General features: G+C 34.1%; 3 protein-coding genes across 3 annotated transcripts; 1 reads left to right on the top strand and 2 right to left on the bottom strand.

The window, feature by feature from the left end:
• The first annotated feature begins 3,666 nt into the window (after positions 1-3,666).
• LOC112506915 lies at positions 3,667-7,145 on the top strand. The gene is made up of 6 exons (XM_025111247.1): positions 3,667-3,968; positions 4,265-4,379; positions 4,480-5,067; positions 5,145-5,256; positions 6,582-6,644; positions 6,923-7,145. Exons 1-5 carry the CDS (start codon positions 3,886-3,888, stop codon positions 6,605-6,607), a joined length of 924 nt encoding a protein of 307 aa, XP_024967015.1. The 5' UTR covers positions 3,667-3,885; the 3' UTR covers positions 6,608-6,644; positions 6,923-7,145.
• LOC112506916 (DNA repair protein XRCC3 homolog) lies at positions 7,051-8,374 on the bottom strand. The gene has a single exon (XM_025111248.1). The coding sequence runs from the start codon at positions 8,372-8,374 to the stop codon at positions 7,475-7,477; it is 900 nt and encodes a 299-aa protein (XP_024967016.1). The 3' UTR covers positions 7,051-7,474.
• A 1,941-nt stretch (positions 8,375-10,315) lies between these two features.
• On the bottom strand, positions 10,316-11,250 carry LOC112505722 (histone H4). Its single transcript, XM_025109670.1, has 2 exons — positions 10,904-11,250; positions 10,316-10,663 (listed from the first exon to the last, which is right to left on the bottom strand). The coding sequence occupies exon 1, from the start codon at positions 11,214-11,216 to the stop codon at positions 10,905-10,907; it is 312 nt and encodes a 103-aa protein (XP_024965438.1). The 5' UTR covers positions 11,217-11,250; the 3' UTR covers positions 10,316-10,663; position 10,904.
• Between the last annotated feature and the right edge of the window lie 2,067 nt (positions 11,251-13,317).

Below are 13,317 nucleotides of genomic sequence, written 5' to 3'. Positions count from 1 at the left end.
ATATATATGAGGGGACCTGGTTGGATTCCAGTGAGAATGGTGGTTAAAATGAGAAGCGTAAGAAGGAATCTTCACATTAAGATGTATATTAGGATGAGATGCATAAGATCAATCCATGCATCAAGCGGGATTCATGGGTGGATTTGAGATTAAATGTGATCAATGGTTTAGATCATTTATTATGTTTCTCACTTTAACTCTCCTCACACAATCCTTTGCCTAGGGGGCCTTCACTTAAGAACCCATAAAAATTATGTTCTTACATGACTTTTATCCATCTACGGCTTAGATTTAGTGTATTGATTAACATATATTTGTTTCGCTATGTTTGTTTTACATATATTTGTTTCACAAAGTGAATACTTTTTATGTATTTGTGAAACAAAAAATACAACTAAAAAGTGTCATATTATGAACCGAATACATATGAAACAAACATATTGTGAAAAAAAATATGTTAATCGATATACTAAATTCTAGACTTAGATGGAAAAAATATGTGAAACAACACTTTATGATAATAATTCTCACAGTTATTACAATATATGGGATTCTCAAATGATTAATACCCAATATGTGTGTGTGTGTGTGTGAGTGAGAGAGAGAGAGAGAGAGACTTGGGATGTGAAACAAGGTTATTTTCGTAAGACCACATAAATAATATTGAAGTTTCACACCAAAACACTATGAATAAACTTTCACAGTGTTTTTACTGTGAATGTTCGTTATTTTGTGTACATTCACAATATTTTGTTGTAAAATTTCAACGTTATTTTATGGTCGTACGGGTCTCACGAAAACAGATTGGTCTCACGTGAAACCAAGTCACATATATACATACTTAGGATCATGTTAGATCAGTCTGTTTTTGTAAGACTCGTGTGATCATTGTTTAACACTTGAAACTTCACAACAAAACACTATAAATGTAATATTCACAGTGTTTTTGCTGTAAAGGTTCATATTCTTTTACCTTCATAGTGTTTTATTATGAAGTTTCAAGTGTAAAAATGTAGTTTCACGTGAACCCAACTATATATATATATATATATGTGTGTGTGTGTGTGTGTGTGAGTGTATCGGGTTGAGTTCCGGTAAGAAGGAAAGTTATGGTGAGAAGCCCCTTGCATCAATTATGATTGAATATCAACAATAATAAGATGTGTCAAGATGCACCGAATCAATTCTCTTCTAAAACGTAATTTATAGGTGGCATGAGATTAAAAGTGATTAAGGATTCAAATCTCTTCTAACACTTCTCACTATAACTTCTTTTTTCACACAACCATTCTCATATGTGTGTGTGCGCGCGCGTGCACTTGCTTCCATGCGTGTGTCATTATCTATCCATTCTTAGGTTTGAAAGCTTTTATGTTTTTTAAAATGGAGATCGAAACATTTGGGGTTTTGAAGAAAAAAAAAAATACAAGATTTGGGGGTTTAAGAAAACATGAAGAAGAAGTGGATTTGAAAATGTTAAATGAAAATAAGAACAAGTGGATTTTTATTCCTCATTTGATTTAAATCGAAGAATTTTCGACACTTTTAATCTTTGGAACTCAAGCTCAGACCAATCAGACACTATCCTTATTAATTTAGTTTTCAATGATTAAGACCAAGAATCTTATAAAAACAACGAATTTCATATAAAGTATAATTATTTGTGTATCATTGAATTTGTATGATGGGTGTCATTTCCAGCTCACAACATAACCCAATCAATATCATCCACCATTCGATGTTTAAGATATTTTTAACTATTTTTTAAATATTAAATAAAAAATTATGAATTTATGTTCTCATTTAATTAAATGGGGAGGGGGGGTATTTTATATTTAGAGCCGAACAGGAATAACTCGTGACAATTGAAATATGTTATATTATGGGTCCCATTGATTCAACTTCAAAGTGGGTGGCTGGGTGGATGCATAGTATCATACGTGGAATTGTTTACACTGTATTATATTTGTTGTATTTCTTTTAGCCTCGATTGCATGCTCCTCCTACCATCGTTATTATCCTGGACGCGCATATTTTATAATTTAGAATTACGTTGTTATGCAACATTTTACATTCTTAGAATTTTTATACCTAAATTAAAAACATTCTTTTGATCATCAACAGTTATCATTTGATTGATTATAACTATCTTAATTATAAAAAAAAAAGATAGAATAAAGTGGATTACATCAGTTGTGTAATTTATATTTGAATGCACCTCTTGTAATGTAAACATACTTGCATGGAATTAGAAGGATACGTTTGGTATCTAAACATAATATAACGGAAAAATTGTTTAGTATTTAGTAAGGCAGACTCGACAAGACATAACAGATAAAATAATCAATTTAACCCCAATAAGTTCTTTATATATTTTAATTATTTAATTTATTAAATTGTAATAAAATAAATATTTTATATGACAAAAATATATCATTAAAAAGTTTTCGTCAAAGTTATTAAAATGACCAAAATAAAAGTTTTATATAATTTCCAGTTTATATATTATATTTTATTGTTAATATTTAATAATTACATAAATTAATAAAAAAAAACTAATATTTTGAGGATAGTAAAGTAAAAGTTTAAAGAGTATAAAATACAATAAATAAAATGTAAAGAGAAAGATTAAATTGGTTCCACATAAATCCTGTCAAACGTGGAACAGTAAACTCTATTTTACCCAAATAGTATAAGACAAATAGTATCATTTTCTCTTTTACCCAAGCTAGGAATTTTCATTTTTTATGCAAACAACGGTTTTAACGTTCGTTGTGATTTCTGAAAGTCAGATATGCGTACATATCACCTCTTCGATATCTTTTTTTTCAAATGAGAAATATTGGGTTTCTTTGATTACACAAACAATTGAAAACATCCCATGAATTTAGTCGAACAAGTTTTGTAGAAATTAAATACCTTTCATAAATAAACAGTTCCAAAAGAAATTGATAACTAGATTTCAAACTGAAGCTTATATATAAGTATATTTGTAGGGGTTGGGTTGGGTGAGAATGGAAGTTATAGTAAGAAGAGTAAAAAGAGATCTTCAACCTTGAATCAATCTTAATTGAGTATCAACAAAGATGCATCAAATCAACTCCCATGAAGCACATTTCATGGAATGAGGTGAGATTAAAAGTGATCAAGAATCCAGATCACTTCTTACATTTTCTAACCTTAACTCCTATTCTCACACGATCCTTTGTCTACATTGTAGAACCTATGTGACATTCAGTTTGACATCAATAAAAAGCAATATCTATTACGATTACCGTTACTTTACTATAAATGCATGTTTGAACTTTGAAGCATCCGGCTTCACAAATTTTACGTAGGAACTATTAGATTCTGTATGTTATACGTTAAAAGTATGTTTTAATAGATAAAGAATCATTAAGAGCAGGAATCTTATGAGAAAAGTTATCATATAATCATTAATTCTATGACCAATTTGTTCATATAAATAGATTTCTATAAAGTGTAGATTGAAGTTTCTTCAGGAAAATAGATGGAGGAGTTTAAACTTCATCCAACAACAACAAATTAAAACAAGACATTATATAAAGGAATCGAAAAACACTCGTTTTTTTTCTTTTTTTTTTTTCCTTTCTTGCAGAAATATAAACAAAAAGAAAACCATTATAACTCCCTCTCTCTCTCTCTCTCTCTCTCTCTCTCTTCGTTTGCTTTTCTCTCTCTCTTCTTTCTTTTCTTCTTTCCTTTCAAGAAGCAAAGAAGAGAGGGGAACTGGGAAACCAGAAGAGAAGAGAAGAGAAGAGAAGCCATTTCTTTCGAACCTCTAAATCGTCAGAAAACACATCCTCGAGGGAGATCGAACACAGAGGAATCATATTTGGTTTTTATAGATAAAAATACGATAATATGTTGGTAGCAAACAGCTTTGATCTATGGCAAAAAGATATCTTCTTTTCAGCTGCAGAGGAGGTTCAAGCATCTGCAGATATGTATGGTTTCTTCTCGATTTTCGTTTTCTCTTAATTTCCCTTCATTTTCTATATGGGTATCTTTTGATTCCATTGAATTCTTAGTTTTTCTCGTTTAATTTTGGGTTAGGGTATGTGAATCTCTTTGACCTTTTTATGGTCTGACTATTCCTCTATTTGGTATTTAAGAAAATTTGTCTTTTATATGTCATTAGTTTTTTTTCTTTTTGATGTGGGTTTTCGTTGTTATTTCTCTATTTAATCCAAACAATTATTAATTTTTATGAGATAATGTTGTTTTTGTTTGAATTTTTTAGAATGGAGTCAGCTTACAGGACATGGGTTAGACAGAAGAGAGAAGGGTTAGCATCCACTGATTTGGATGAGCTTTGTAGGGAGCTGCAAACTGCTTTAGCCACAGCAAAATGGCAGGTTGGTTGCTTCAAAGAATCATAATCCATCATATGTCCTAAACAAGGCCAAACAATTTCGAAAAGTAATATGTGTTTTGTATTTTAATTTTTGAATTCAGTTAGATGAGTTTCAAAGGGCTGTTAGGATGAGCTACAGAAATACTGTTGATGATGTTAGGACGACAAGGCATGAACAGTTTGTTTCTGCCATAGCATCCCAGATTGCTGTAGCAGAAGCAGCACTGAAAGAGTATTTCAGTGACGAAGTTAGGAAACCTCTTCGATGGGTAAATTTGGATGAAGAAGAATGTGATGACTTGGCTATGTTCCTCTCCGGGTGTCCAGGAAGCTCAAAGAGCACAAAAGACTCCGAATCTGATATCAATGATTCTTTGAAAAAAGATAACTTAATACCAAACTATATGGCAAGTTGTAATGATGTTAATAATGAAGGCTGTGTTAATCGTAGCTATGTTGTAGAGATGGAGCCAATTGAAGTATTGGGAACTAGTGATGGTTCTTCGGGTCAAGCTGATAAGAAGGCTAGCTCAAGGAGAACATGGGGTTCACGAGATGTTGGCCCCCTAAAGATTACAATTGATCATGATAATGAACAGAAGAAACCATTGATGTTGAATATCGAGTCCACATCAAAAGATAAAGGTCTTGTTTGGAGGCCGAGATGTGGGAATTATTGGATCAATCAGGTTAGTATGTGAATGTCAACTTAATTGGTATTCTTTTATTGAATTTAATTTAGTATTCTTAAGTAACTCATTTGCAGATATTTAGAAGGGCTGCTGGAAGTCAAAGGCAACTACAGACCTCAATACACTTGCAGAAAAGTTGTTCATTTCGACTCATGCTTGTTTTGATGCTAACCATCTTTTTGCTTGGTAAGTTTTTCATCCAAATCTTTTCCTCAGAATATATGATAGCCCAGATGATCAGACTTGGAATTACCAGAACTACAGTAGTTTTGTTCTCTAATTCTATGTCTGCTGCTAGTTGTGTGCTATCAAGTTATATTGCTTATAAGCAACCATTTATAGCCATCAACTTGTAAAGTCCTTCACTATGAGTTCCTAAATCAAAGTTGACTAACTAGAAAGGTGTGCCCACTTAGATATCAAGTGTATTGTGTGTGTATATTGAAGCTATGAGCCTATGAGGTCTTTGGTCCAAGTGGAGTCTATTAACAGGTATGAGTGCCAGTAAAAGTGTAAAACAAAGACTAGATTATACCAACAAGCTCAGAGTGTAATAAAGCATAGCAAAGTGTCCATTTGAAAACCTTTGTTATCAACCCACCCATTCAGTATACATATATTGGAAGAAAGAAAAATAAAGCTGGACAGAAAGGGACCAGTGACAGAAAATAGTAATTGGACAGTTGGGCAGAGGGCAGATTAGGAATTCTCTAGAATTGGCGTTCGAGAGAAGTATAAGTAGTGGGGAGCTTAGGGGTGATGAGCATGCAGAAATTGATGGCTCTTTTGGGAGATTCCTAGCGTCTCGAATTGCTAGATAGCCTCTTGCAATGTTCCTTTATAATTCAAGCATTTGGCATCTTATTCAATATTAATTTTCCCCTGTTCATCCCTTTTTATTCTCTGATTCTTAACAAATTGGTATGAGAGCCATCAATATTGAATAAGATGTTGAATGCTTGAATTACAGAGGAAAACTGTAAGACTATCTAGCAATTCGAGAAACTAGAGACCTCCAGTCCATCCCAACCTGCCCAACTATTCTTTTCTGTCACGGGTCCCTTCCTGTCCAGCTTTATTTTTCTTTCTTCTAATATATGTATACTGAATACATAACAACCTTCTTGTGATTCTTGGAATCATTGCACCTTAACAAGCACCATAAAAAACAAGGTGTCTATCCCATACTGAGAGAATGTGAATACGCTGCTATTATGCTACATGATCTTGTTGGTAAATGCCTATTGGTTTTGTGGATGGTTGTACCATGTAAATAAGCATGTTACATATGAGTTACTCATGGAAGATTGTCATTGTTCGTGCATACATTTCTTAAACAGCCCGATGTAGAATCCATGTGCTACATGATCTTGGGTACCCGTTTATTGATATAAACAGAATTCCTTAACAATGAACCTTCTTAGAATGACTCCACAAAAACATGATTCTTGTGAAGAAGTATCAATAATAGATGTGCGTAAGACTGAAATTTGTTGCATGTGTGTTTACAGTGCCATTCGTAATGCATTCCAGTTGAGCACAATATTAGCCAATTCTCGTCAGCAAGATAAAAGGTAAATCTTACCAACCTTCTAGATTTGTGATTGTTTTCAATTCTCCCAAGTCATTGTTCCTATGACCTGTTCCGATCTTGAGGTCATCTCTCAGGCCAACATTGGTTTACCTGTGAAAACAGTTGAACTATATGTTAGTTTTAGGTTGAGTTTCTTTTCTAGGCGGAAAGATGTCAACACATTTTATGGGTCCCATTTACTTTGTCACAAGGAGTGAAGACGAGAATAACATAACGAGCAAAAAAGAGATAAGCCTAAAGCCGTTTCACTTTTTGCAGGTAATACTAGAGGTTTAAGTGAACAAGGCTGCCAAGAAGTTTTGAGGAACTTGCCTGCAGGATTTCAGGACTTCTCTAGCAAATGTTCAAATGTAACCATGTAAAGTTGAACTCTCAAGTTTTCAAGATTATATGGTAGCTTCTAGGCCGTGTAGGGTTATACATGTAAGAGATGACGATGTATGTGTGCTTCATAAATGCAGCTTGTCAAAAAATACTCTCAGAACATGGCAGATCGAATGTGATGATGAAGTTCACAGATCATATATTTTAACAGTTCCAGAAAAGGGAAGTTGCAAACTTAATGATAAATCAAGAAAACCAAGGATCAACCTAATAATTCCCCAAAGAATTAGATATAACCCTCAGAAAGGAACAACTATAAACACTAATAAATAAGCAAATGACACCAAATAACTCATCGTCATTTAAATAACCCGGTAACAAATGGGTAAGCTTGAATTGCTGTAGAGTATGCAACTTCTGAGGGAGGAATAGAGAGCCAAAATATGAAATTGCTCTAAGGTAATCCCATTTCTTTGCAAATGAAAGTCATCTGGCAACTCCAGAAACACCTTCCCTTGTTATTACAAACTCACAAGTTGAATAAGGTAAATGGGGAGCAAAAACAACATGGAGTTCCCTCGTTTTTCGTCTATTGACAAAACCAATATAATCAGCATCAGGCGAAGCATTCTCTACTCCTTCTGTTACCTCATATCTTGACAAAAAAAGCCTTGAGTTGACACAGTTGGCCCAAGACAATCCCAAAGCAGGCCAAACTCGTCTTCCAGACGTATACAACCACTCCAAATTCCCAACCCGAATACCACTAGACCCCTCATTGTCTTCTATTGAATCAACTACCTGGTTTGTCAACACAATCGCAATCCCAAACCGCTTAGCGTGCGACTTCAAAAGGGAGGAAATCTTGAAAAATAAAGAGGACCGCCGCTTAAGATCTCTGGGGTTGTTCTCAAACTCACTCCTAAACAAGGCAGCAATCGAGTCAATGACGATCAACTTAATATCCAGCCGGGTTTCCTTGGGTTTCTCAAGTCGAGACTCCAACAAGAGCAATACGTCGAGCAGGTCTTGTGCGGTTTGACAATCACGGGTAAATATATAATCACGAGGGTCACGAGAAGAGGCGAATAAGATCGGATGAGACAACCGGAAAGATTCAAGGAGTTGATTGAAACGGCGGTTGGGAAATGGGAACTCGGAGTAAAGATAGAGAGAGGAACCGGAAAGGCCGTTGAGGTGAAGAGGAAGCTGCGCGGTGAAGAGGAGTTGAAGGGAGAGTTGGGTTTTGCCGCAGCCGCTTTCAGAGACGAGTTCGGTGATGGAGTTGCAAGGGATTCCGCCGCCGAGGAAGGCGTCGAGAATGGGACATCCGAGAGTACAATATTGGGTGTTGGCGGGGCGGAGGAGGAGACTATCCGGTCTCATTGAGAAGAAAGAGGAGGGAAATTGTGTTGGACTGGTTTTGTTTGAATCGAATCATTTGGCGGGCCATTCTCGTTTTTCATCTTTCTTGTATTCCTTCGATCTGTAAATGTTTGTCATCAATTTTACGATACTTTTTTTCTACATAATGGTACTTGCTTTATTTGTAATAGATGACTAAATAATTATATTTCATTTTACCTTATATCATAAGAGTCTCTTAATTATTTTGATCAATTAATCATTTTACACCAAACTATTCAACAACTGTCAGTTATATTTCATTTTACACTATATCATAAGAGTCTCATAATCATTCTACATCAAACCATTCAACAACTATTAAACAGTCTCTACATGTAACTTACTTGCGTGTTTTAACCCATACATTCTATGCCCAAGGTAATATTTGGCCTGCCACCATCCGAAATTCGAATAACAAGGCACATGATGGAAGTGACAGAAAAACTCAATATATTATCTACATTTCTCACATCTTGACTAGTCATTTACTAGTCAGGTTTATTACACTCACTTACTCTAGTAACATTTTTAACCCTTAAAATATATTATTGTTATACGTCTATTATCTGGTAAATCTTAATTTGGTAAAGGTATTATCCCTCACTTACCAGATAAGATTTTCTATTCTTGTTATCTCTAACCTAGTAACATTCTCAGTTTTTGTTATACTTTCCGGTCAGCTAAATGAGACCTAGGTTGTTCATTTCATTTTCCATTAATTATTGTATGGATAAGGTTGTTTGTACCGATAAAGTTGTATGTATGATAAAAGAAAATGTTTGGATGTTGTATTGAATAAACAATGTAAAAGAAAAAAACCGACCATTTTACCTTTTGTTCTATATTTTTGTCTAATTAAACAAATTATTTGATAAAAATGAATGATAAACAAGTATGAACAAAAACAGGACCATTCCTAGGACTACGCCAATATGTTCAATTGTACAACCCCCCCGAAATATAAGAGGTCCAAAAAATCGGAATTCTTTGGATTCTAAAATGATTGATATTTTCTTGTTGTAAAGGGTTCTAAAAGATATTTATGTAATAAAAAAGGTCCTAAATATAGATATACTAAACGATTATCTGCAACATCTTATACTAGAATTTTATCAAATAGAGAGAAATGTGATAGAGATTGACTTGTATATTTTCTAAAGCTCGATAAAGTATTTTGTTTTTGGTGTACTTTTTTTAAAAAAGAGGAATGTAAATGGCCAATTAACAAAATGATGGTTTTAGAGATTGGTCACACCTTACTACTAGACTTCAGGGCATGAAACAAGTGCGGAACATGTTATGATTATGAAAATTTGGCATGATTTGCATGTAAAACTTCAACAAAATGAAACTATTGATAGAGTTACTCAAAATCAAATAGAGAAAGAAAAATCATTGAAAAAGTCTTGGTAAGATTTTTTTGCATTTTGAAGTTTCTTCCAAACATAATCTTTGCATTTCGTGGTACTAGCGGCAACGTGTACCAAAAAAGCAATGGAAATTTTTTAGATCTCATTGAAATATTGGCTTAATTTGACCCAATTGTTCAAGACCATGATCAAGGTATTACAAATGATGATATACATATTCATTATCTTGGTAATAAGATTGAAAACTTAATAGATTTGCTTGCTAAGAGAATCAAATCTGAGATCATTAACAAAGTAAAAGAGGCAAAGTATTTCTTTATTCTTCTTGATTGCACTCCTGATGTAAGTCATCAAGAACAAATGTCCTTAATATTAAGGTACGTAGATTTGTCTTCTAAAAATGTTTGTATTGAAGAGTCTTTTCTTGGATTTTTGAAGGTAGATGATACCACTAGCAAAGGTTGGTTTGATGTTTTATAATCCGAGTTAAACTGTCTTGGTCTAGATATAGACAATATCCAAGGACAAGGTTATGATAATCGTATAAACATATAAAACACAGATCCGTACATATATGAAAAGAACTAGAGGAAAAAATTTAGCAGGTGAAGGAACATAAAAAATGAGAGCTGAAGCCTGAAGCTAGACAACTGCTACCCTGGCTGACTGTAGGTTGTCCAGTTAAGCCATAAACGAACAGATAAATATGGCTTACTGAATAATTTATACAACATATATAGCGTATTAAACCATAATCGTTAATAATCCGATCGGTCTTCTTATCTATGAGTGGCTTTGGCAGGCTTCGAGGTCAATACATCAGCCAGCAGTAGCTAATGAGGCAAGTAATTGCAACGAATATGAGCATATTTGTTGAGTCGCAATTGAAGCCGGAATCCTAATAAAATTTGCAAATTCAAATGATCAAACTACAAAATACAGTTTCAAACAAATGATATCAATCTTTTTTAGCAAAATGTGAAAATAATCATAAAATGGTAGTAAAAGCCAGCTATGAAATTTAACACAGAAATTGAACTAAAATTCATTTCAAATCGCAAACGAGCTTCGGTTACATTGATGTATCACACATCTCTACACAAAATACCACAACCTAACCCTAGAAAACCTAGCGTACCTTAACCACCAAAACCGTACAGTGTACGGCCTTGACGCTTCAAAGCATAAACAACGTCCATAGCAGTAACGGTTTTCCGACGAGCGTGCTCCGTGTAGGTTACAGCGTCACGAATAACATTCTCGAGAAAGATCTTCAACACACCTCGTGTCTCCTCATAAATAAGACCGCTAATACGCTTAACGCCACCACGCCTCGCTAGACGCCGGATCGCCGGCTTCGTGATTCCCTGGATGTTATCACGGAGAACTTTCCGATGTCGCTTCGCTCCTCCCTTTCCCAATCCCTTGCCTCCTTTTCCTCTTCCAGACATTTTTTCTCTCTCTCTAAAATTGATTTGAATCGTGTTGTTTGAAGATCGATGCAAGGAACTTTCAATATATAATATAGGGTCAAGTTTTGTGCTTTATAAGAGGCACGTATTAACCGTTGGATTGGGGGATGTGGTGAACGTATGACCGCAAGATAATGATCCGTGTGGTGAATGGAGAATCAATTTAATTGGTCAATTAGTGAAGGCACGGATTGACCTAAGTAGTGCATGTGAGGGTCACGTGAGTAATGGACGACAATTATATTATACTTATAATTAAACTCTTAATAATAAATATATATTTTGAAATCTATTTATTTATTTTATATATTTTTTGATCAATATATTAAATTTTGTTGATACTCATCCCCATTCCTATCCCCGCATTGAGCCAAACGGGGATCCCCATCCCTAATACCCGGTTTAACAAGAAAACCCTGTCCACGACCAGGGTGGTGGACCGGGTTCCTTGACGGATCGAGACCAGTTCCCATACCTAGGGTCGGGGTTCAGCTAGAATGAGGTGGGATAAGGTTCTTTCCCTAGCTTCCAGTTTCTAACTTCTTAATGCAGATTTTCAATTTCCAACCTTCTTGATTTCCAAATAAGGATTACCTATAAAACTCAAATTAAACAATCAAAAATGATAAGTTCAATAACAAATTGATTCTATCTACAAAATAGTGTTAACTAATTAACTATTTATCGTGGAATTCAATATGTAATTTAAATATTTAAGTTTTTTATTGAAGGGTTAAGTTTCGATGAGAAAGAAAGTTATAGTGATAAACGTAAAAAGAGATGTTCATCTTTTGATCAACATTAATAAGATGACCCGAGATTTATCAGATCAATTCTCTTCTAAACCGCAATTCATGGGTGTGTACGAGAATAAAAATGATCAATGATTCATATATTTTCTTACGCTTTTCACTGTAACTTATTTTCTCACACGATTATTCGCGTTTAATTGAAAGTCTAACAAAGAAACAATAAAACATAATACATCATTTACATCAACAATTGGAAGAGAATCTTAATGGTTAAGAACAAAACTTTCAATTCTCATATATGTAATTTATGCGCATATAAAAACATATTGAAAAATGATATAAATACGCAAAGTCAACTACATACTAATATAAGTTGAAAGGGAATAATGAAACGCGTAATTAATGTCGTACATTTCTCGAACTTCTCAATTTCATCTATGTTTCTTCAACTATAATGGTTGATTAGGGTCTCTTGGCCAATCGTGTGTACATACAAGAGCTTCAACGATTTTAGGAGTTAGAAACCTTTTAAAATTATCGAAGATTAGTACTAAATATCGATTCAGATGTCGCAGTTGAAATTGGAACAATAAGTGTATCTCTCGCCACCTTGAAAGGATAGGAAAATTTTCACTATTCACCTTCCAGTGTCTTAAAATATCAAATTTCATTTTGTATCATCTATTTCAAGTTCACTCTTTTTGTTGAGTGAGACCCCATTGTCCATATTTATTTATTTAGTTGACTTTTTAATCTAGATTGTATCATTCAAAAAAAGAACACTCTTTCATTTAACGGGTGGATAAAGCATCATAGTACTAAAATGTTCATAATATGTTGTGTAACACACATGATTTTTAGAGGCTTTCGTTTATGTCTATAATGGTCGTTTGACTATTAAAATGGGAAATAAATAAGGTTATAATATAGGGAGGTTCAGGGAAACATTTAAAAAAATGTAAAATTGAGGAACACCCTATTAAACGTTCATTTGGATGGTATGCATATATGCATACCAATAATTGAAGTTGCTTATTGGTTTTTATGCATGTTATGCACATGTGCATAACAGACATATTGCTTAAAATTACCAGTATGCATATGTGCATATTGTCCAGATGGACGGTTACTAGTAGGGGTGCTCACGGCCCGGGTTGATCGGTTTGGAGTCGTTTAAACAACCTAACCCAATGTTGGCGGTTTGAAAATTTTCAACCCAACCCAACCCAAACAAAAGTGTTGATCCTCTCTCTCATTGATTTGTTGATAATCCCTTTTTCCTTTCGATGTATTTATGTATCTGTAATTTCAGTTCCAGCGATCATACA

The sequence above is a fragment of the Cynara cardunculus genome (assembly GCF_001531365.2).
Source record: "Cynara cardunculus var. scolymus isolate 2C chromosome LG 2, CcrdV1, whole genome shotgun sequence".
In the NCBI taxonomy this organism is placed as follows: Eukaryota; Viridiplantae; Streptophyta; class Magnoliopsida; order Asterales; family Asteraceae; genus Cynara; species Cynara cardunculus.
This window is presented reverse-complemented; position numbering and strand designations above follow the sequence as displayed.

Coding starts and splice junctions, on each gene's coding strand:
- LOC112506916 (XM_025111248.1), bottom strand. CDS start 8,374: ATGAGACCGGATAGTCTCCTCCTCCGCCCCGCCAACACCCAATATTGT.
- LOC112505722 (XM_025109670.1), bottom strand. CDS start 11,216: ATGTCTGGAAGAGGAAAAGGAGGCAAGGGATTGGGAAAGGGAGGAGCG.
- LOC112506915 (XM_025111247.1), top strand. CDS start 3,886: ATGTTGGTAGCAAACAGCTTTGATCTATGGCAAAAAGATATCTTCTTT. Junction 3,969..4,264: donor GTTCAAGCATCTGCAGATAT/GTATGGTTTCTT, acceptor TGAATTTTTTAG/AATGGAGTCAGCTTACAGGA. Junction 5,257..6,581: donor GCTAACCATCTTTTTGCTTG/GTAAGTTTTTCA, acceptor GTGTGTTTACAG/TGCCATTCGTAATGCATTCC.